The sequence below is a fragment of the Aptenodytes forsteri genome, unplaced genomic scaffold (genome assembly GCF_000699145.1).
Source record: "Aptenodytes forsteri isolate BGI_AS27 unplaced genomic scaffold, ASM69914v1 Scaffold236, whole genome shotgun sequence".
Taxonomy (NCBI): Eukaryota; Metazoa; Chordata; class Aves; order Sphenisciformes; family Spheniscidae; genus Aptenodytes; species Aptenodytes forsteri.
Window position 1 is genome coordinate 1,860,497 of NW_008794456.1, and position 22,331 is coordinate 1,882,827.

At 42.5% G+C, this 22,331-nt stretch overlaps 2 protein-coding genes across 2 annotated transcripts in view; both read left to right on the forward strand.

Moving 5' to 3' along the window:
* The window catches only part of ALMS1 (ALMS1, centrosome and basal body associated protein), a 75,949-nt gene extending 60,056 nt beyond the window's left edge, over positions 1-15,893 (forward strand). The window contains exons 7-12 of the mRNA XM_009290678.2: positions 1,133-1,387; positions 3,123-3,367; positions 4,450-4,633; positions 4,847-4,907; positions 9,205-9,304; positions 15,414-15,893. Of these exons, the coding sequence (XP_009288953.1) occupies positions 1,133-1,387; positions 3,123-3,367; positions 4,450-4,633; positions 4,847-4,907; positions 9,205-9,304; positions 15,414-15,458 (890 nt within the window). The 3' untranslated portion in view covers positions 15,459-15,893. The remainder of the gene's footprint in view (positions 1-1,132; positions 1,388-3,122; positions 3,368-4,449; positions 4,634-4,846; positions 4,908-9,204; positions 9,305-15,413) is intronic.
* A 3,452-nt stretch (positions 15,894-19,345) lies between these two features.
* Positions 19,346-22,331, forward strand: part of ADAM33 (ADAM metallopeptidase domain 33) — a 35,293-nt gene continuing 32,307 nt past the window's right edge. The window contains exon 1 of the mRNA XM_009290720.2: positions 19,346-19,408. Coding sequence (XP_009288995.1) covers positions 19,346-19,408 — 63 coding nt within the window. The remainder of the gene's footprint in view (positions 19,409-22,331) is intronic.

The window sequence follows — 22,331 nt, forward strand, 5'->3', positions numbered from 1 at the left end:
AGCTGAAAAGTCCTTGACTAGTGTAAGCATTACCTAGCAACAACTAAAACATCGGTGAGTTATCAACTTTGTTCTCATCCTAAATCCAAACCACAGCACTGTACCAGCTACTAGGAAGGAAATTAACTCTATCCCTGCCGAAACCAGGACAATATGCTATTTCAGAAGGCAACTGCAGTGTTTCGTATTCTTCTTGGTAATATTTTGGATGTTATATTCTATTTAAAACATAAGCTGATCCTGGACTGGTGCAGTTCTGCACTTGGGTTTTTCTGGTGGCAATTATCAGTTTATCCATTGCTTTCATTTACACGCCAAGTTCCCATCATAAGATTGAGTAATGGCTTTGTTTTATTCATCAGACATATCAATTATTTATTTATTACTGCTTTTTTTCATGTGCAAGTGGATTGAATCACAAAGGTATTTTCATGGCTTGTTTTCAAGATCATGTTATGACTTTCTGAATGTTAGTTGACACCTTCCACTTCATATGTCCCTGTTAAATATTTGGGGTTGTGTTTCTGCTAAATATTTGTAGTGCTGTGAGCAAACCAATCTTCTACAGCTAAAACATAGTTTTGGATGGGACACACTGGGCAAACTATCAGGTCCAGAAAAACCTGCAGTTCCATTGTCCAAAAAGTAAAGCTGTATGTTGACCTGCTATTGTGTCTTTCAGCAGCAGATTTGACGTTAACTCTCTAGAGAGTCAGCTCAGGTCCCCAGCAAGCAGCATAGTTGGTTCAAGTTTAATTCCCGCCTCCCATATATATATATACACACACACACACACATATATATAAAAAGTTACTAATGAGTAATAATGAGTTACTTTATATATACATATATATATATATGCTTGTTTTGCTTGGGGTACTTGGTTTATACCACTTTAATGTTATTCAGATTATCATATAGTAACAATCCTGAGTCACTGTAAACTCTCCTTGAATTGAAAGTGGGAATATAAAAGATTTTGACTTTTGAAGGTGGGATAAAGAAAGTGATCCTTCAGCTTCAAAGTAAAAATTGAGGGTCATCCTCTGAACTATTCATGTCACACGTGCTGATGTTAAAGTACTTCCGGCTACTCTGGAATAAGATGTTACTGCTTCATTTTCAACTACAGGAGACTTGGAGATTGTGAACAGTGCAACTAAGAAAAACACTCGAGATGTTGGTGTGACTTTTCCTACCCCGAGATCTAGCCAGCCAAATCAATGGCTGCAGGAACCCTGGCATTGTGTTGATGGTAATTTTGGGGAGTCAGATGGTATGGTCACAGATCATCAGGCAGCAGGAAGCAAGGGTAAGCAGAAGGGACAGCCAGGCAATTTTTTTGTGGAGAAAAGGACGAAAAGGAGCAGGCTGCATTTACCACAAGGTCAGTCCAAAATACGCTTTCTCTTGCAGACTAGAAAAAGCTGTATATCTCAACAGCAACCAGCAAAATATGTGAGGAGGATAAGCTATGACACGGAGTAGTCTCTGTCACTAGCACAGTCTGTTCTTATTCTGGTTTTATTCAATGAATTGTAAACAAAACCACTATGTCAAGTGAGCTCTCTAATGCTCTATTATGATGGCATTTTCAATCGAGCTGTTAAATGCAACCTAGCCAGTAAAGGTAGTAAATGGGAAGCAGTGAATAAGGCAAGGAAAGATGAATGAGATGGGAATCACGTAGATACTTAATTTTGATTTTCAAGGTATAAAAGGTTCTGTTAAGCTCTGAATAACTGGTCACTGTAAGTTGTACTTACTGTTTAATGTACTGAGGCTTCAAAGAACAAGTATTTTTTCAGGAGTACTCGAGGGAAGATTGTGGCACCAGAAGAACTAGACTCGTCTCCCTCTTTTAGCTAGAGTTGCATTTTTGGGCTGATGGTGTAGCCTGCTGAGTGGTGTGGTTTTTTTGGTTTTTTTTTTTTTTAAATTTCCTGTCAGTCTTCACAATGTCATGATTAAATGTTTAAAAATGTTTTCCTTAGTCATCATTGTTGTTGTTGTAGGGACAAATCATTCTCTCTCATACCGGTTTAATTTAGAATATCTGCTCAGAGTACTAGCTGATGTATTCAAATCCCATTATGTATGTAAACTGTGAGTAATCTAATTCTTGTATACATACTTAACATTTGGAAGATGTAAAGCATTTGATTTTCAAAAATATCTATAAAAAGCCATAGGGCTTAGGACAGCACTGAGGCTCCTTAAAAATGAAAAATTGCTGATAAATAACTATTCTTTATATAAAGAGAGAAACTTGCAAACTAAGTCATTTTGTGCTTTTTCAAAAGTGTTGTTTGATAAAGACTTGCTGGTTTTCTGACACTTGGCAAACGAATTCTTTTGAAACTGCCAAAGGTGTCTGATACAGAGTCCCACTGTTATTAAACTGAAGTGAGTATTTATTGCAGTGTTAGGCCACTGATCGGATTTAGCTAAGACCTTGGGCATTGTCGTGATTTAACCCCAGCTGGCAACTAAGCACCACACAGCCGCTTGCTCACTCCCCGCCAGTGGGATGGGAGAGAGAATCAGAAGGGGAAAAGTGAGAAAACTCATGGGTTGAGATAAAGACAGTTTAATAGGTAAAGCAAAAGCTGCGCACACAAGCAAAGCAAAACAAGGAATTAATTCACTCCTTCCCATCGGCAGGCAGGTGTTCAGCCATCCCCAGGAAAGCAGGGCTCCATCATGCGTAACAGTGACTTGGGAAGACAAACGCCATCACTCCAAATGTCCCCCCTTCCTCCTTCTTCCCCCTAGTTTTATTGCTGAGCATGACGACATATGGTATGGAATATCCCTTTGGTCCCAGCTGTGTCCCCTCCCAACTTCTTGTGCACCCCCAGCCTACTCGCTGGTGGGGTGGTGTGAGAAGCAGAAAAGGCCTTGACTCTGTGTCAGCACTGCTCAGCAGTAACGAAAACATCCCTGTGTTATTGACACTGTTTCCAGCACAAATCCAAAACATAGCCCCATACAAGCTACTGTGAAGAAAATTAACTGTATCCCAGCCAAAACCACCACAGGCATAAAGGACCAGATGGAGATGGAAAATAGACACATGTATTGTCTACAAATCTTTATTCTCTTCTGCTGTCTTTTAACAGGGATTTCATGGTTCGTCCAAGCAGAAGACTTGAAATCTGAATCTAGGAAAGAAAACCATTCCAATTCCTTTTCTGGTCCTGGTCCGTCTTGGTTTGAACCATTGACCAGCACAAAGCCTTGGAGAGAGCCTCTCCGAGAGAAGAACTGGCAAGAGCAGCAGCACAGCAATGTGATTCAGCCAGCAGTTCCAGAAAGAGATGCTGAGAACAGGTCCTCGCGGCCGCTCGTGAAGCTTACGCTACAGGTAAAGGCACGCTGCACTGTAAGGCTGCTGAGATCTTGGTAGGATTTCAGGAGTTATGCTGAGTCTTGTGGAAACACTTTTTGTTCCTTTTTTTTATTATTTCACCTTTATAATCATTGGAAGTCAACATGTTACAGACTGCTCCTGCTTAAAAAAAAAACCAAACAAAAAACCCCAAACAACCAAGAAAACCTACAAATTCATCAGTCCTTTTTGCTTATGGTAATCTGGCTTTCCACAATACACTAATCTATTTGAATTGATCTAATACTTTAGGGCTTAAATCATTTGGCTTCAGGAACTAGAGAGAATGTAGCTGACATAATGTCGTCATACTTGCTTCCATGCAGAAATAATACTGTGTGATGTACATAGTATGTGATTAAAATGGGCTTTAATTCATACAGTGCAAACAGTGTGTGTGTGTACATACGTGCATATACGGTGTACACTTCAGATCGGGTGTGATCACTCTAAACATCTGTGGAAAAATAGAGATGTAGGGTACAGAGAGATCGTCCACAGCAAGTGAAATGTAAATTAGGAAGAGCTAACTAAGGTGCACTTCTGAAGTTTCTTTAAGTTCAGTTGCATCTGCTCATGTGCTCAGAGACTGCCCTGTGATGGAAATTGAAGTGTGGCAAATGGAGATATCGGGAAATTGCTTTCAAAATTCCACTTGTGATCCAATATAAATTGCTAATGTTGATGTGCCCACTGATTTATAACAAGGGAGATTGTAATAAGTTTCAGAATCTTCTATCCTGTGGGCTCAACTTTGTTAACTTTTTGCCATGCTTTTCTGAGAAGAGGTTTGTGTCCCTTTTGCTAATTATTTTAGCAATTTTTTTTTCTTTCTGGCCAGTTAATTTTCTGGTTTTTGACAAATAGTTTGTTAAACAAGGTCTCTGAGGATCTACCCAGCATTAAGGATACAAGATTTTGTATGTTATACCAAATACTGCTTTGATGGGAGTTTTTCCATGCTTTGGTAATGGTGTTAGATATTTTGATTATTCCCTTCCAGCTGTAGGGAGACAGTCTGGCCACTCTAGACTTTGTTTTGTGTCATCTCATCTTAGGAGGCTCTTGCAGTGCACCGCCCTGATTTCATCTCCCGCTCTGGAGAGCGTGTGAAGCATCTGAAGCTTGTAATGGAGGAGAGGAGGATACAGAGCGTACTGCAGTCTGAACGAGAAGAGCTATTTAATCCTCCGGAGAAAAGAAGGGGCTACAGGAATGCAAGTCACGTGCAGTCCGACAGAGGTACCTTCGTGGTTCTGCTTTGTACGTTCTGTAGGAATTAATGAATTCCCACATTACACTTAAGGGTGTGTGTATTTTTAATAAAAGTATTACAATTACTTAACATTATTGTCTATAAGAGTCCATAACTTAAAAAGGAGTCATATTGTTGCAGTACTATTCTTTGTGAGTAGATTTGTTCACCATTCTCTTATCTCAAAATTTTCCATTTAGGTTTCCTGATTAGAGAAAAGAGAACAATTCCAAAGAGTGAAATGGTTCAAAGATCTAAACGGTAAGGTTAAGAAAATTTTGTTTCAGGTAGATAAGTGACCTGGGTAGGAAAGATGGATGAATTGTATCTGCTGTCAAAGAACTGGGTGTTGGGGATAACTCAGCTTTTTCAGTGTGAGATGTAGGCACCGTATCAGAGGGAGAAAACACCTATTTAGAAAATCCGAGAAACAAAATAATTTTGGAAAAATGATTTCTGTAACTAAACCTGAGTATTCTGCTGCAGTATCTGCCATCCAAGCACTACAGCAAGCTATCCCAAAAGGAGAGGAAACGTAGGGTGTGGGCCACTAGAGCATCTGTATGGTTTTAAACATTAACGAACTAGGTAATTGGTACAGGAAGTGAGGCATCATTTCACCGAATGAAAGTAGCTTTATGTAAGAAATAAAACCAAAGGAATACAGAGGCTTTTAGCCTTGAAGAAAGCCACCTTATGGTAGATTTTGCCTTATTTTTGACTCAAGTAATTCATACATGAAATGCACAGCACACTAACAATGTATTAAACATTTGGAATACCTATGCTACAGAGAAAGCATGTCAAGGTATAATAAAAAATGGAGTTTATTGCAGCTAGATTCTGAAACGGTAGTGGGGTCAAGAGGAGGTGGTTTGGAAGAGTACCAGTTGAGAAACAGCATAAATACCTAAAAGTAAATTAGGGATTCATAAAGTCATCTCTGATAACTTGTAAAGTTACATAAAAACACAATGATACTGTAAGTTATTTAGAGTCAAAACAAAACAAAGGTCCAAGACCGTACCTTGAGGCAAGGGATATTTTAAGTAGTTGGGATTTCAGCATATATGCAAGTGCTTCGTTGCATTGAAGTCTTGGAATGTACATGCCACATGAAGGGAAGGGTTTGTGCTATGTGAAAGGAACAATGCTGTGGGCCAGGACTGTTTCGCAGCATCTTCGTCGGTAGTAGCAATGGGATGGAGCGCACCTCAACAGGTTTGCAGGTGACGCTGAACTGGGAGGACCAGTCAGCGTGCTGGAGAGTAGGTCTGCAGTCTCTAGGGATCTCTGCAGGCTGGAGGAAAGCGCCAAGAGGAACCTCGTGAAGTTCAACAATGACAAATACCAAGTCTCTCCTTGGGACAGAAACCCCTCCCAGGGACACCCCCTTTGGCAGTGTCTGAGGACAGACTACCTGTGGAGTGGCCCTTCTGAAAAGGGCCTTGGGGGCCTGACAGCTGGTGAACAGCAGATGGAACATGAGCCGGCAGTATGCTCTTGCAGTGATGAAGGCCAGCTACACACTGCATTTCATGCAGGTGGAGGGAAGTGGATATTCCCTCTGCTTGGCACTCATGGGTCCACAGCTGGATCCTGTCCCCTGTTCTGGGCTGCCAGTACAAAAGAGAGGTCAACAAAGTGGCCTGAGTCTGGTGGAGGCCACCAAGACAGTCAGGGGGCTGGAGGACGTGGTGCACGAGGAGAAGCTGCGGAGGCTGGCTTTGTTTGGCCTGGGGAGGAGGAGGCTGAAGGTGAGGATCTGGCAGTGGTGCTTCCCTGCTAGAAGAGGGACTTAGAGAAGGCGGAGGAAGACTCTTCTTGGAGGTGCACGGTGACAGGACAAGCAGCAGTGGTGATGTGTTACAGTAAGGAGAAATTCTAGCTGGAGACAAGGAAATGGGTTTTTCACGAGGGTGGTGAAGTGCTGGACCAGGGCCCACAGAGGTGGTAGAATCTGCATCCTTGGAAATAGTCACAAGTTGATAGGATGAGGCCTGAGCAACCTCATCTAGCCTTGAAGTTAGCCCTGCTTCGAGCAGGAGGTTGGACTAGGTGACCTCCAGAGGTCCCTTCCAACCTAAGTTACACTGTGATTCTACAAAATACCTACTGGAATACTCATTATATAAAATAAACCCCTTGATATATATGATGGGAGAGTCCAAAAAGAATGTTTTGTTTCAATAGCCTTTGGCATTTAAAAGTATTTTTACGGCGTTAATAGAGAGGTGGCAGAAGTGGTAAATACGGCAGTTCCCCAAGGAATGCATCTCCACGTGTTTTAGCTGAAGTCGAAAGATTCAGGTTCCGGTCACTTGGACTGTGAGATCGATGTATCTGAACTCATATATTTTCAGAAACTCTGATTTCATAATAATCGAAGCCAGCAGGACTTCTATGGAGACTGATTCAGGCAGTCACACTTGGTGACTTTCTTTGTGTTCTTGCTGCTGTCATACTCCAGCTCTCAGTTGGAGCTGAGAAGTAATTTATTCTGTACCATTCTTTTGAAATCCACACCTATAATGAGTGCAAAAGCTTTTTCTTTTTCTCTGTGAGGGTATAAATGGAATTTCTCATGGCAAATTAGCTAGAGGTAATGAAAACAATTTGGAATTAATTTACCTACAATTCTGCATTGCCCACTTCTTGCTCTAAACATCATTATGGTGGGATGATTTGTGAGGGGTAAATCTTGATCTTTCTTTGAGGGGAGCCCTAGAATGGCGAAAGCCTTTAGAGAATGGTGAGATGGTAGTAAAGCAAAACCTCAAATCTTGGAGGTATCCCTACCCCCATCCAGTAACACATGCATAGACCTAGCACTCTCTGCTGCCTTCCAGCAAAGCATAAGAGGAGTAAAGGAAGCATCTAAATGTGATTTATTTCCTCCTTTCTGTAGTGGTAACGTGGGTAGTGACATTTTTAGAAAAGATGACCTCCTAAGAGCAGCTGCAGACAGAGTAGGAAAATAGGGATACACAGGAAGGTAGGTCACTGGAAGGAGTGCAGTTGCTCCCCCCCCCCCTTTTTTTTTTTTTGGCGTTGCATGTGTATTTGCTTGCTCATCAGTTCCACTGTGAAGTCTGATGGACTGGTAAACACATTTGTGTGGGGGACTGTAGAAGCTACGGACGTGTATGGCTTTCCCTAGCTGATGCTGGTGAATTAGACAGGAGATAAAATTGAGATTTGGATTTGATCTTTGCTTTCTTGATTCTGCCTACTTAGTTATGCGTTATCGTACAGCTTCCTATTACTTTGTTTTCCAGCTAACTTCTCGTCCTTCTCTCTTTTGAAACATGCAAGTGACACCTCACTTGTACTGACTAAATAGCAAATGGGTGCAAATTGATACACGTTTGCCTCCCTCGCTTCTCTTGCCAGTCTGAAGTATTACTTATTTTCCTGCTGGAATTAGTACCAAGACAAGTGTCAAAGATGCCCCTCCTGGCTGGTGGGCTGTATTGATCTGACGTGTTCAAAATGGAGTGTGTTGAAGTACTTTCAGATAATATGAGTTGAAGGCATAGACGTGTTTAAAAATATTTGAAGTGCCAGCAGTAATTATGCAAAGATACTATACTGATGTAAGAATGAAACAGTCTCTAAAAGAGTATAATGCACTAGCGTATCTGTAACAAGTCTCTTTTTTTCTATTTGCTGATTATCAAATCAGCATGTTAAGGAGGGTGTTATAGTAGGATCTGTCTTGCTTTAAATATTACAGGACTGAAATATTTGAACATAATTCATTTCCACCTCCCCTAAACAGCAATGTTTTTGAAGCTGCATGTTTCTTGGCAACCACTGTCGTGAAATTAGTAAACCTTTATGATCTTAAAGGAAGATTTGGGGAAGGCAGTGTGAGCAAGACACCGCCATCCTAGCTCTCGGGTCCCTCCTTTAGATGGTAGCATGTAAAACAGACTAGAACAGTGCACTGGCTGTGCTGAGCACCAGTCACCTTCTATTCAGTTCAAAGCATCCCTTGCTGTTTGGCTCTGGTATGGGAGAACTTCAGCACTGGAGAAGACAGAAGCATTCAGCATTCACCTAAACAGGGCAACATGGTTGATTGTTGAAAATACTGAAATTTTGTAAAGATGCCTAAATAGCTTAAATCAGGTTATTCTTGTGATAAAGATACTGCAATTGATGGATAAACATGTTACTCAGAATCAGCATAAACCAGTACAGAAAGGCAATGGGGCTATTCGGTACTGAAGATACTGAAACTCTACCTTTTGCAGCTGGGTAATCATATCAGCTGGTCATTTTAATGTTATAAATATTGCTTTTAGGAGGGTGCTGCTTGTAAGAGAAAGGCATTATGGGATGTGGGAATTTCTGGTTTCACAACTGCTATGTATTCCACATTTTCTCTGTGTGACACTAGTAAACCCCCAAATAAGTTTTTCTATGATGTGGTTGGCCAGTAGGCTTTAACAGAATGTGAAGATAAAACAGAGGATGGGGTGGGGTTTTTTTAATATCAATAAGTTCCTTCCTTCCAAGTCACTATTTTTGACTTTTTGTATTTACACCTCAGGATCTATGAGCAGCTGCCAGAGGTGCAGAAGAAGCGAGAGGAAGAGAAGAGAAAAATGGAATATAACTCATACCGCCTGAAAGCACAGCTTTACAAAACGGTAGGTGTTCTGGTCAAGTATTTCTACTGGAACATTTTAGATTTTTTTTTTTTTCCTTGAGGTCACAAGCATTATAGTAATATTTACTAAATGTTAATTCTGTGGTGGTATTTTGCAGCTTCTAGATGGTGAGGATATATTAGCATTTAATCAGGGTCAAAGCAGTCAAGCTTAGCAAAATGTGGAACAAAAAATCCCCCTACCTAGCCTGAAATCCTTCCAGTACCTACACATGGTGTATGGAAAATAGACAAAGCTCTTTGGCCTGAAGGCTGCCGGCTTTGCTCTCGTGTACCCTTGCTGTAGATGGATTTAGCTTACACAATTCACAGCTAACTTCACAACCATGGTTAACAAAGCCTGGAGTCATCATTCTTAATTTTGCTCCAGTGGAGAATTGGCAGTCCTGGTGGTAATTTGTTAACTTTGGGGGCTGTGGATTTCACCATTAAGTGTTTGTTCAGCTGATAGTGTGGTCTTACCGCACTGGCACTGATCAGCCAAGGATCTCCTCTGTCTGGCAAGCTGTGGAATAAACCAGTACCCCTAAGCATGGGTGTGACTGACTTGGAACCACAAACACTAATCCAGCAGTTCAAGAACAGTTTCTGTGCTGGGGCCTCACTACGCAACCAGCAGCAGAGCAAAGGTGGGGTGAGGACTCCAGGATTTTGGTGAGCAGGAGGAGGAAACAGCAGGGCCCATTTTGCTGGGTTACTCTAGGACTCTGCTGAATCCTGCCTCATTCTGCCATGGAGCAGTGAGATCCCTGCAGGGAGCTGCTTCTGTCCCAGCTAACAACTGCTGCTAATGCTCTTCCTCCCTGGCTGTCCAAGTTGTGCAACATGCGCTTTGTGTCTGTCTTTTAAACACAGGTTTAATTAAGGACAGAAAGATTGAAGAACGCTGTGCTAGAGACTCACCTGGGTTAAGCACGATAAGTAACAAGGAAGAGAGTCTTCTGTCCCTATGCCCTCCCATGTGCACACATCTAATTATCTAGTGTTTCTGTGTAACAAGCGGTATCAGTTTATACACAATGATGTGATAAATGTCCTGATAAAACAGAGGAGGCCCATTTGTCCCCTCTGAGAAGTGCATCTCCAAAACTGACCAGTGTATCACTTTTTGAGCTGTTCTAGGCATCCATATGCTTAAGCTTTCTGTTAAGACTTAATAAGAACTAAAAGATGAGAAACAACAGTTTGCAATACAAACACTGAGGTTCTAACCTGACTTACCTTCTTGCTTTTTAACTAACCCATATACCATAAAACATAGCCTTCTGGAGAACTCTGGCAGCAGGCAATAAACTGCATGATAAGCCTCAGTGGTTTAAGGATATGCATTAAAAATTAAAACTAAACTTAAATTTAACTTAAATTTTTTTTCCTCTGGATCTTAAGCTTGCACTTCAGTTTTAGCATTGCAACTCTTTCCTGGCTGAGTTGTCCTACCAGAGCTGGAATAATAGGGTTAGTTATTTGTTGGGAACAGCAGTAACTGCATTTTAAAAGTTAGGGTTTGTAACACAATGTATTATCCAGAATACCTTCCTAATCTGATTGTGGGCATTTACCACTAGAATTACTTGAACTTGGCATATTTTTTTCACTAGTCTGAGAATCTCAGATGCCGGTACAGTAAGGTCTTAAGAATTAATGAATGCTGGCAGTCGTTGACTTGAAGTAGCGTAGTCAGCTGGAAGCAGAGAGGGACAGGGTTTGTAACACAATGTATTATCCAGAATACCTTCCTAATCTGATTGTGGGCATTTACCACTAGAATTACTTGAACTTGGCATATTTTTTTCACTAGTCTGAGAATCTCAGATGCCGGTACAGTAAGGTCTTAAGAATTAATGAATGCTGGCAGTCGTTGACTTGAAGTAGCGTAGTCAGCTGGAAGCAGAGAGGGAATCAGATCAGAAGTTTTGTGTGTAAGTGTGGTTTTGATTGGAAGAGGGATGATGTTTCATTGCAATAAATATTGTAATCTTTTTGTCTTCCTTGATGATGCAGAATAGCTGTAGTGAGTAGCTGTAAATACAGTGAATGGTTTGTTTAGAATTTGGTTAATGTGTTGCTGAGAGCATCAGTTTCTAAGTGGATCTGATTGTGCATGAAAAAAAGAACCACAGATTCTGTGGAATGACTCCAAAGATGACACAGTATTAGAAGAAGAAAACGGCTGGTACAAAAGCTAGACTAAAACCATATGTAATCTAGGGTTGTATCATTTAAATGATCTGTAGCACTGTACCCAAACTGCGGTCTGAGTATCTCTCATAGTGACAAGTTTGTGAACTGCTGATGTAGAACAGCAGATGAGTACTCTGGAATAGATCTGACTCTTATTTTAATTGCAGTCACCTAGAGGAGTCCTGTTGTGCCTTATACAAACCTAGTAGGGGACAGTTCCTTCCAAGATCGTTTGGCACATATCCAGACAAAGCTTGGGAAAGGAGAGGGAGGCACAGTGTCAAGTGCCCTGCTCAGGTTTGTGTGTGGGTCAGTGGTGGAGCTGGGCATAGTACTCCTATCTCTGACTCCCAGGTCAGTGCTTAGTGGCATGACCTGTTGCTAATGAAACTTCTTTGTCATTCTCTCTTTGGATTTTGACAGGCTAGCACTGGTCATCTTGATGGGGGGAAGGATGTACTCGTGCCCCAGTTACTCCAGTTCAGAGTGCAGCTCAGTAGGTTAGGCTGCTGGTGAAAGTGTCTGTGCCGAGGTGTCCTGTTCTGGAGTGTCTGAGGCTTACACTCGTATTTTCTTGGCTGAATTTCTGCTTCTATTCCTGTCACTGATACCAAAGGAGTAGACATGTAAAAGTAAAACTAGGTGTACACCTCACTAATAGCCGTACAGCTGGCTCTGAGGATGGAATTAGCTAGCAGTCCAGTGTGCATGCCATTTCTATAGGGCGTTGAGGGCTCACAGGTTAGGGATGATTTATATTTAGGAAAGGAAGCAATGAATTAAACGTGCGCACACTCATACCTGTCCATACATCAACATCGACAAGTGCTGTTTGCTGAAGTATCACTTACAAGTGAAATCCTCACACCAGAATTTAGAGGTATGTTATATTGATATAATTATAGCAATATAATTTATGGGTCAATACTTCAGAAAAAAATGAACACCAGCTTCTTAGAAATCTATCCCAAGAAGAAACCAACTAAACAAAATTGTGTGTTTCCAGTATGAGCAACAACCACTACTAGGTGGGACATACTGCTCTCTGGAGGCAGACTCTTCGTTAGCTGTAGGGAACCAAGTATCTTAAATTAGTGTTCAGGTTGAGGGATGAGATGAAACTGAGTTTATTTGGCTCAAAATGGGGCCCCAAATTAGTGAATATATGTGAACAAAATTCTCTTACCTTTTGTAAAGTACAAGTGAAAACACTCATACAGGACACCTGAGAAGTAAGGGCTGTCAGTGCTTGTTTTAAGGCATTTCTGTGCTACAGTGGCAACGTGGGGCAGTGCGGTGGGAAGTGAAGAGAGAATGAAGTAACAGTTTTGTTAGCACTGAGTGAGGATGGGATCCTTGGGAGGAAACAGTATGGGCTCATATGTAACTGGAAACTTATCAAAATTCCTGTGCTAGAAGGCAACTGAGGGTTGCACAGGCATTCTTAATTTTTCGAATTGTTAAATGCTTAACTTTATTAAGATAGCAAAGTTATTTTTATCACAGGATGCACATGGGTCCGGGCTGATGTTCTGTCCCAGTATCCCTTTGCTTTTTGTACTTTTAATTTCAAATAGAGCATAAAATTATACTAGTCAGATAAGGGAATGGTGCATGCCCTTTAATTTTGAAAACTGTATAGTCGAGACAGATTTCTGATCTGATGGTAGCATCAATCAGAACTCTTTCAACCCCAGTGAAGTGAAAATGAATTTTATGAGTTTATCAGATACAATTCATTCTGTTACTGAGACTTTTCTATTACATGTAGTGAATTTGCCATTTTTGAAAATAGGGAGCATGGGAGAAACCTCCATAAAGGGGATAGCGAAGTTATTAATTTATGTACTTCCCTCTACCCCTTAAAAAAGAAAGAAGATATTAGCATTCAGGAACACTAAACACTTTATTTTATTTATGGATGGGACATGTCCTTTAGAGCCTATGCAAGATAGGGGCCACAAGGTGTCACTACCCCAAAGGAAAAAGCACATGCTTCTAGAGGTGTAAAACTGAATTGCACTTTGCTTGCTGCTTTACAGTTGGGTTTTTGGTTTGTTTTTTTTTAGTGTTTGTTTTTCATCCCTTGGCTACATTTTCCCTCCTGTCAGCAACATGTTAGGGTTTTTTGTTTTGTAGTCACTTCCTGGAAATGGAGCAAAGGCAGGAGATAGCATCTAATTGCTAGCTGGGTTTGCTTATTAGATTGCAAAAGGGCCTGTGAGCTGTAAGGACTGTTCAGAGGTTGTGTGGTGCGATGCGTTTTGAGCCCTTCTGAGGCTTCATGAAGTATCGGGGACAGATTTCACACTGAGATTCACGTCAGCAGCTTTGTGTCTTTTAATCTGCTACAAATTCTCTTAGTGAGGCTTGAGGAATATTCCCAACATGCTGACAGGTGAGGCTGCCATTGATTTAAGTATTCTTTCCCTCTTAGTCACTTGTTCTCAGTGATTTATGAAAGCTTTCCCAAAATTGTAATGGCTGGATTTCAAGCTTTTCCCGCCTTGCTGTTTGTTCCCACACATTCACAGTCAGGTTGGACGGGGCTCTGAGCAACCTGATCTAGTTGCAGATGTCCCTGCCCACGGCAGGGGGGTTGGACTAGATGGCCTTTAGAGGTCCCTTCCAACCCAAGCTATTCTGTGATTCTGTGATATACACGATATATAATATGTGTATATACTGTATACACGTATACTGCATACTCTGTGTCTGTACGTGTATAAATAGCTGAGCTGCGTGTTGCGTTCATCTGTGTGATGCAGAAGGTCTCATCAGGTAATGGCTGTATCATTCCCACTGCTGTTAGTAATATATGAGTTGCCCAAAGCTCTTACTTTATCGTACACTTCTATAAAGCCACATAATATGTATTCCATGCTTCAAAACGTCAGTGATCTGCCAGCTGAGTTAGCAGAATGATGTGGTGTTTCATTATCTGGATTGCCCATCCTCATAAGAATGGGTCACACTGGCAGGTGCCTAGGGAAGAATATCATAACAGAGCCAGCATTAGCAGTACTTCTCAAAGATGCTCTAACAGTCTGGTGTGATTTATGTTCAAGGGGCTTTGAATTCATCTTTGGATTTGTGGTTTGTTTTTTGTTTTTTGTTTTTTTTTTTTTCTTTCATGAATTTGTTCACTTGCTTTGTGAAGTGTGAACGTATGGTGTTCGCAGCACCACAGGGCAGAGTTCCACAGTTTAACTGCTCAAGGCTGTGACTCTTCACACAAAGTATTCTGTGTCTTTTTGTTTTGTTTCTTTAAAATCTGTTACCAGTTATTTTATATGATGCCTCCCCAGATTATTTTTGGAAGAGTCTGCAAATAACATTACCTTTTCACCTGCTTCAGGCTGCTTAGGATTGTATAGACTTTCACCTCTTCCCCTTCAGTCATGGCTCATCCCTCCCACTGTAGCGAAGAGTCCTAATTTATTCAGCTGTTTATTGTAGAAAACACTTTCTGTATCTTCCACTATGCTTAGTACTCTTCTCTGTAACTCTTCTAGTTTTCCTGTGCCCTTTCATAAATGTATGGCAAACTGGGGAACACATGATGCCCAGAAGTTTGTATTCAGAAGGTGAAGAGCGAGACATGCGTCATGGTTACTTGGGGAAACAGTCTGTCAGCTAATGTCAAGATGTATTCTGATTCCTTAGACTTGTTTCTGACCATTTCCACAGCAGCCAGCACAGGGATATCCTGGTGTTTTTCATACCAATGACTGAGAAACAGCTAGGCTGCTTTAGCTCTCCTAAAAGGTGTAGATAGCCATTTCTTAGTGGTGTGTTACCCCTTGATATTCTGTTCAGAAAACTTTATTAACGGTATCTTCATGCTTAGCGTTTTTAATTTTTAGAGAAATAATACTCATCTCTCTCGCTTTGTTTTTATCTTTCAGAAAATCACCAACCGTGTTTTAGGGAGGAAGGTGCCTTGGAACTGATAAAGATCTCCTGTTCACATGAAGGTGTATTGCGCTTAGTAAACTTGCGGCGTAAAGGAGATTGTGACGTGAAGACAATAATGCAGTAAATACTCGTGCAGTGTATGTTTTGTGGTATTCACTTGTGTCATTTTTGTACTCATATAATCTTGCCGTATTTAAGAATCAATGATTTGATACGAATGACAGGTTTTTAAATAAATGGCTGTTTTTTGTAGTGGTGTTATGCACTGCCAAAGTAAACATAGTTTGGAAGTACTTGGTTCATAAATATATTTATAACTACCTGATTGGAATAGCACATTTATATATTTATTTTAAATTGTTTTTAACAATGATTTTTAAAATTTTTTTATTTCCTATCTCAGTGTAGAAAACTGACTTGTAATGTTTTGGACTGCAAAACCCCCTTAAATAAACAACATCAGACCAGTTTGTAGTAACTATTGCAGCAGTCATTAAATGTATCTTCGCTGTCTGTATGGACAACATCCAAAGAAACCGGGCCATAATGACCTCTTACTCTACCCAACACAGAACTTAAGAATTTACAGGGTAACTGTAATGGCTGTTTAAAGTGGATGTTATTAGCACTGAAAGAGTGAAGGAGTCGTGACTTCACTGACCTTTTGCTTGGTTTGCGATCTTTCTGTATGAACCAGGAGAGTCTAATCAGAGATATTTTTTATGATGTTGAGAATTTTTAAGCCTTGCCTGCGAGAGTCCCCTTTGCTTCATTAGATGTTTGCATTCTGACAGGACACTTGGTTGTACAGTTATCTAGCATCACGGGCAAAAGATGAAATATAAAGATTGTGGTTCTCGGTGATAGAAGCCTGAAGTCTTAGTTTCATTTGCTTATTACAATAGAGTTCATGAGATATATAAACAGGAAAAGACATCTGAGGAAAACTGAGTGGGTGCGAACAGTGGTTTCCTATTTTCTGTACTTAAGATGTTCATAGCAATTTAGTTCAAGGAACAGCTGTAGCGTTACACCCAATTCTGTGGAGGGCAAGGCACAACTCGGAGGCCTTGACCTCTTGTGTTCACCAAGAATTTCATAAAACTTGTTTCACCCCTTGGCTAAGCCATCCAGCGGTGACTACAGTCCAGCTCTGCCAGTTACCCCTGGTGTTCACATTGGGATGTAATGAATCAAATCTTCAAATGATGGGAAATAATGTGATTCCCTTGAAGGTCAGTAGAACTACGCTAAATTACGCTAGACAAAGATTTGGCATAGTATTTTTCAAACTGTGTCCTGTGCTGGTGGTAACACATGCTGTTAAAGCAGCTGTTATATCCTACCCCAGAGTCAGGAGGAAATAAAGTGTAAGAATATATCCGGGCGTAAGATTTATAATTTATCTGGATGTACTCTTCTTATCAGAATAGCACGCAGAAAAACCAACCACCACAAAACCATGACCTATTATGTCGGAAGGCCGTATCTGGTCTGGTCTCAGAAGTCTGAAGCTAAAAGTGCAGGTTAAAAATAATACAGTATCACATGGCTGCGATAAGCCATTCTCTGAGCTGATTTATCTCTTTAGAATTTTCCACTTTTCAAAATCTGTTTTTACCTATTTGCTCCTTCCACTGTCTTGTCCTTGGGATCAGTTTGGATGCAAGTTGCTGCTTTGACTTTGGAAGTGCTCTTCTGGGGCTAGAAAGCAGCTTTGTGTGTTGCTGAAGCAGAAGGTGCTAAAACTTGCTGGTACTGAGATTTCTCATGCGATTCTCTGATATACATATGAATAGACTTTTTCCTTGCGACAAGAAATTCAGTTGTGTTGGAGTCATGACAAGATCTTGCCTCACTGAGTGCTCATTTAAAGCTGGTTAGCTGCTTAAATATGCTTTTAAGCTTTCAACTGACTAAAAACCAAGAGCTTAAGGGCCCTGCTGATGCCTCGGGGGATGCTTGGAAGACTTCTTACAATCAGATAACGCAGCTGATGGCTGTTTTTATTTAAATGTCCGTAGTGTGCCTGTGTGTTGCTCCCTAACAAAAGCATAGAGGCCAATAATCAAGCGCATTGCAAATCGAAGAAAGGTAGAGGCAGTCCATTTCAGCTGGTTGGAGTACCCATCCTCCTCTAAGTAGAGAACTATACATTGTAAAGCCTTTCAAAACAAAGAGCTGCTGCAAATTTTTTAATGTCTTACCTTGCTTAAAAATGTTCACTAGCTACCAGAGTTGTCTAACAGTCGCTGTCATTCTGTGAGTTAGAGTTGCAGCTTGAGAACTTTCGGGACGAGTAGCTGTAATTCCTCATTTGGTAATAATACTGCAGGGTATTTCCTTTGCTAGGGGAGAAGTGTTTGCTTCCGTTTAAAAATCTTCTGTTCAGGCATGCTTTAGTCTATCAGAATGTGTGATCTGAAGACCGTGCTTGGATGTTTTATGCTGGTCTTGGGCCGCACAAAGAGTTTACACTCTGAAGTAGTGTAAAGTGAACATTCTTTCCGCACGCAGGGGGGGAAAAAAGAAAGTTTTGTAGAGGAACAGTGTGAGATTGATTGACTTTTCTCCCCAGTGGGGTAAGCACCTGCAATTCCAGATGAAATCGGGAGGAGCTGCAACTTCTCAGAACTTCTGAAAATTAGGTCCTGCGTGGCCAGGTTTAAAGGAGGCAGGTCTCCTCCTCAGCCCTGTACTCCCAACAGCGTTATCATCCGTCCTTCTCTTGATTTCTTCATGAGGGATGCTAGTGAAGCTGACTCACACCCATTCCACTACCATTCCTTGTTGTCATCAGGTCAGATAAAACTTGTGCTGGGTGCAAAGCATCCGTGTTTATATTCTATGAAAGGAGGCTGTTGACATTTGGAGTCATTGGTTCCAACACGCAAAACTTCTTTCCAAAAACTCAGGAAATTATGCTTGTCTTGTGTTGATTCCAGAGTGGAGTCATCTCTTCTTAATCCACTGCTACACAAAGACTTTTAGGGTAAGTTCTGCAGTTCTTTGGAAGTTTAAAGAGGGCAGAATTTTTTTTTTTCTTTTGTTATTAGTTGATCAGAAATGTTCTTTGACCAGCATTTGCCATCCCGACCCTGCACAATGATTACTGTGTAGATGCCAAATGCACGTTTGAGTCTCACCGAAAGGCCAGCTGTCGTAGCTGCTATCTCAAAAACCGGGAAAGGGCAGCACGGTTGTCTGTTGAGCTGTCGCTAGAAACTGAAAGCAGCTTTGATCATTGTTCGTTTGTACCTTGTTCATCATCAGGTAAATACAATGACTGGTCTTTGGCTTTGGATTGCCTCTAGATGTGCTGTCTACAAACTGAACAAACGAACTGACGTGTGGGTGAGGTGGACGAGGCAAGGAAACGCAGAGAAAAGGGGTGTAAAAAGCCACCTTATGCTTTGAAAGGTTCCTTATTTTAAAATAAGCGGCTTGTTTGCCCTCCAGAAGTACCTTCCATTTCCTCTTTCATGACCATTTCCCCTAGTTCTGCCTTTTGTGCTGTAAATTCCATCCTGATGGACCTTTCATAATAACATGGTAAATCCTCTGGTTCTTGGTGGATGTTTTTGGACTCCTTTCTCTGGAGAACCGTTCTCAGGTTAGAGGTCTGCCACATCAGGCAGTGATGGGGCTTGAGTGGATGTTGTTTGGGACACGTTCTCTCATCCCTGGTAACTGGAAAGATCGCCGTGGAAACCAATTGCAAGGATGATGTAAAAATAGAGTTGAAGTGCACAACTTCCTTGGAAAAGGAAATTCCCCGCAGAATATAGTCGTGTTACTGTACATCTGTCTAGATATGGCCCGGTCCAGAGCGGTTTGGCTCTTGGAGGGCTGCTTTCCAGAAGGGCTTCTTCTGTCTGCCTCTGTCGGTGATAAATTTGCTAGTGGTTGTGCCTGTAGGAGAATGCAGCTGAACGACGTTGAAGAGGAGGAGACTGAAAAGGAGATTTGCCCCGTGCAAAAGCAGGTAAGCTAATCGCTTCCGCTTATCCACGAGAGCATCCTGGTTTATAATTCACTTTTCCTGAAACAATACCCTAATGAAGAAATTGCTTCCTGGCTGGCTGTTCATTAGCCCAGATCAAACTTTAATCCAATAAAGAAGATCTTAATGTATCGCTTCCTTTATGCTGCATATATTAGTTAGCCGGCTGGGCGGCTGTACCTCTGTAAAGCTTAAAAGTGTAACATGAAGTCATTGGACATGCTTGTCGTAGGCCTGGGGAAGGAATTCGGCTGAACTGCTGTAAATGGAAAAGACGCGATTCTTTCACACAAGCAAGGTTTGAAAGTCAAACTTTTATTAATATTTTTCTCCCTACATCAGCAGATAAACTGAATTCTCCAGGCCAAATTAGACCCTGCGGGGGGTTGAATGACCTCTGCATGACAAATGAAAGCCATGTTGATTAATACACTTCTGGAAGGCACTCAAATTCCATGGTGATGAGGACAGTTGTAAGAGGTCTTGATAGGGAAGAAGGGAGGTTGGTGTGGTTTTCTTTTTTTTTAATACAATCTAATTTTATTCATGTACCAATGTGCTGCAGCCTTGTTGCTTTCTAGCTTTATCAGAAGCTACTTCAAACTTGTCTTCGTGATACAAAACAAAGGAGAGACGCCAGCTCACTTTCCCAAAGTTGTGTTGGCTCCCCTACCCGCGTTTGATTCGGTACGTCCCATGCATCACTCTGCCGTAGGGGGCTTGCTGCTGGCCTCTGCCAAGTCTCGTTGAGTCATCTGCTGAGTAGCCAGCCCTGACCTTCCCCTGGAGAGGGGTAAGTCTCTTCAACTCTGAGACTTGCCAGTTGGATCTGGAAGATGCAGCGTGCCAGCTACGTGCTGTGGCCTCCTGGACGCCTGTGCACAAGGAGTTGAGTTCCTGTGGCACTGTGTGCACATTGAATAGTCATTTTAATGGGAGATTATGTGAAATTGGGTCTGAGGAGACCTTTTTTTGGTCTGCCAAGGCACAGGTTTTTATGAATGGCGAAGAGCTGTTTTACTACATTACAACTCTCCTTGTCCTTTGCAGAAGGACCCGTAACAGGCTAAGACCATTTGTGCTGATGAAGCAGTGGTGGAAGACCCAAAGTGTGGGTGCCTGGGATCTTCCTGAGCACACCTCCTATGCTCGGGTACTCGACGTGCTGGCTGCCTCCTCCATCACTATGAAGAACGAGTGCCTGGGAGGACAGGAGCACGCTGGAAATGGATACCAAGGGGCTCTCCCTGTCTTTTTAATTCCATGGTTGTGAGTGATCCCCCGCCCCTGCTTCACACGTGCTGCTCTTGGCTTACGCCAGGACGCAGAAATCCCGGATCTCGGGCTCAGCTGCCAGGCTGTGTGACCCAGCTGCAGACCATGGTCGGGTGCCACAGCTTCTGTAGGCTTTTGTCAGCAGAGATATCAAGTGATCAAGGCTGTAGGCAGGGGGAAGAACGCCTGTTCCTTTGCACAAAAAGGCCTTTTATAAGCTGCTCTGGATAACCACCAGCCGTTGCGATTCCCCAGCCCCGTGTAGGGCCACGTACTTCTCCACGGCCAACGGCTACGCTCAGGTTCCCTGTGCCGGTGGGAAGCAGAGAGCCTTCTGCCTTCACCTAGCCCCGAGACTGCGCTGCTTTCAGTAATTTGTGCTGGTTGAGAAAGTGGAGGAATGAGGAAAAATGTCACGTAACAGGTAGTAACGGTGAAGCTATGCTGGGATTGATGGGCTGTTGGGGAAAGACTGGAGCCTGTCGGCTGCCCAGGGTTTCCTCCGGCTTATGCTCCCTACTCCATCCCAGCCCCTGGCTCACCTTTCTGTGGCAGTCCTGGCCACCAACTGCCCTTTCTTGGAAAGGCGTTCGCGGTGCTCCGCAGCTCTGCACAGCCTCGTCCCTCTGGACCTTGCTGATGATGGTTTCCTGATGGCTGAAAGCCCTGTCACGCATTTGAATCTCTCCTAGTTGTGTGCCAGGCTGCTGATTTACAGCTGCTCTGCTGAACTTCCACCGAGCTGCCTGGATCCAAGAAGGGACGGCAGTGCCCTCTGTTTCTCATCACGCTTCCACAGGTTTATTCCTTGGAGTGACTTTATTTTTTTGCAGCTTTTGTCCTCTCGTGGAAGTGGTGGGACCTGCACAACCCCTCCATGGTGAGCTTTAGCAGGAGACCATCTTCAAGCTTCAGGCAGTCCTTCCTGGTGCTCTGCAGAGCTTGACCCAGAAGGGGTGGAAGATGCATGGGAGAGCTTGTGGTGAGAGTGCGGTGTTGCCAAATGGCATTAACCCACCTGAAAAGCGCTGTATCTGAGGCTAATGGGGCCTTGAAGGTGCTGCCAAGCTGGGGAAGACTCGCTAACGCTGTCCAGATGTTTGCATCTGCTGGTTGCATCTGAGGGCCCTGTTAACAGGACCTCAACACGTGTTTGAGTGCCAGGAGGGCTCCGACTGTGCTGTTGCCGAGGCTGTGCCATTTAGATTTGCCCTTTGTGCTGGGAAACCCCAGAAAAGTCCCCTGTCCCTTCCTCTCCCGAAGTGTCACCTCGGGCCGGCGTGCCCAGAGGGCCCTAGAGCACTTTGGGTAAGGGTGTCTTTTAGAGTAAAATCATTTGCAAAGCTTTAATTACTAGCGTTAATCAATATTATTATTAAGGCTTCAATAACTGTTGATGAATCCTTGCCCTGAACTTAGGAGGAGAGTTGGGTGACCCCCGGAAGGGACCCAAAAGGGCTGAAGCCGAGCAGGGAAGGCACGGTGTGGGTGCAGGGAGGGAAGCGAGCAGCACCCCATCCCCACGCTGCCTTGTGCGCTCGCTCTGTGGGGCGGTGACCTCTGCCACCCGCCGGTTTCATGGGGCTGGATGCTGGCACCTATCTCCAAAAATATTAGTAATGACTGTGGA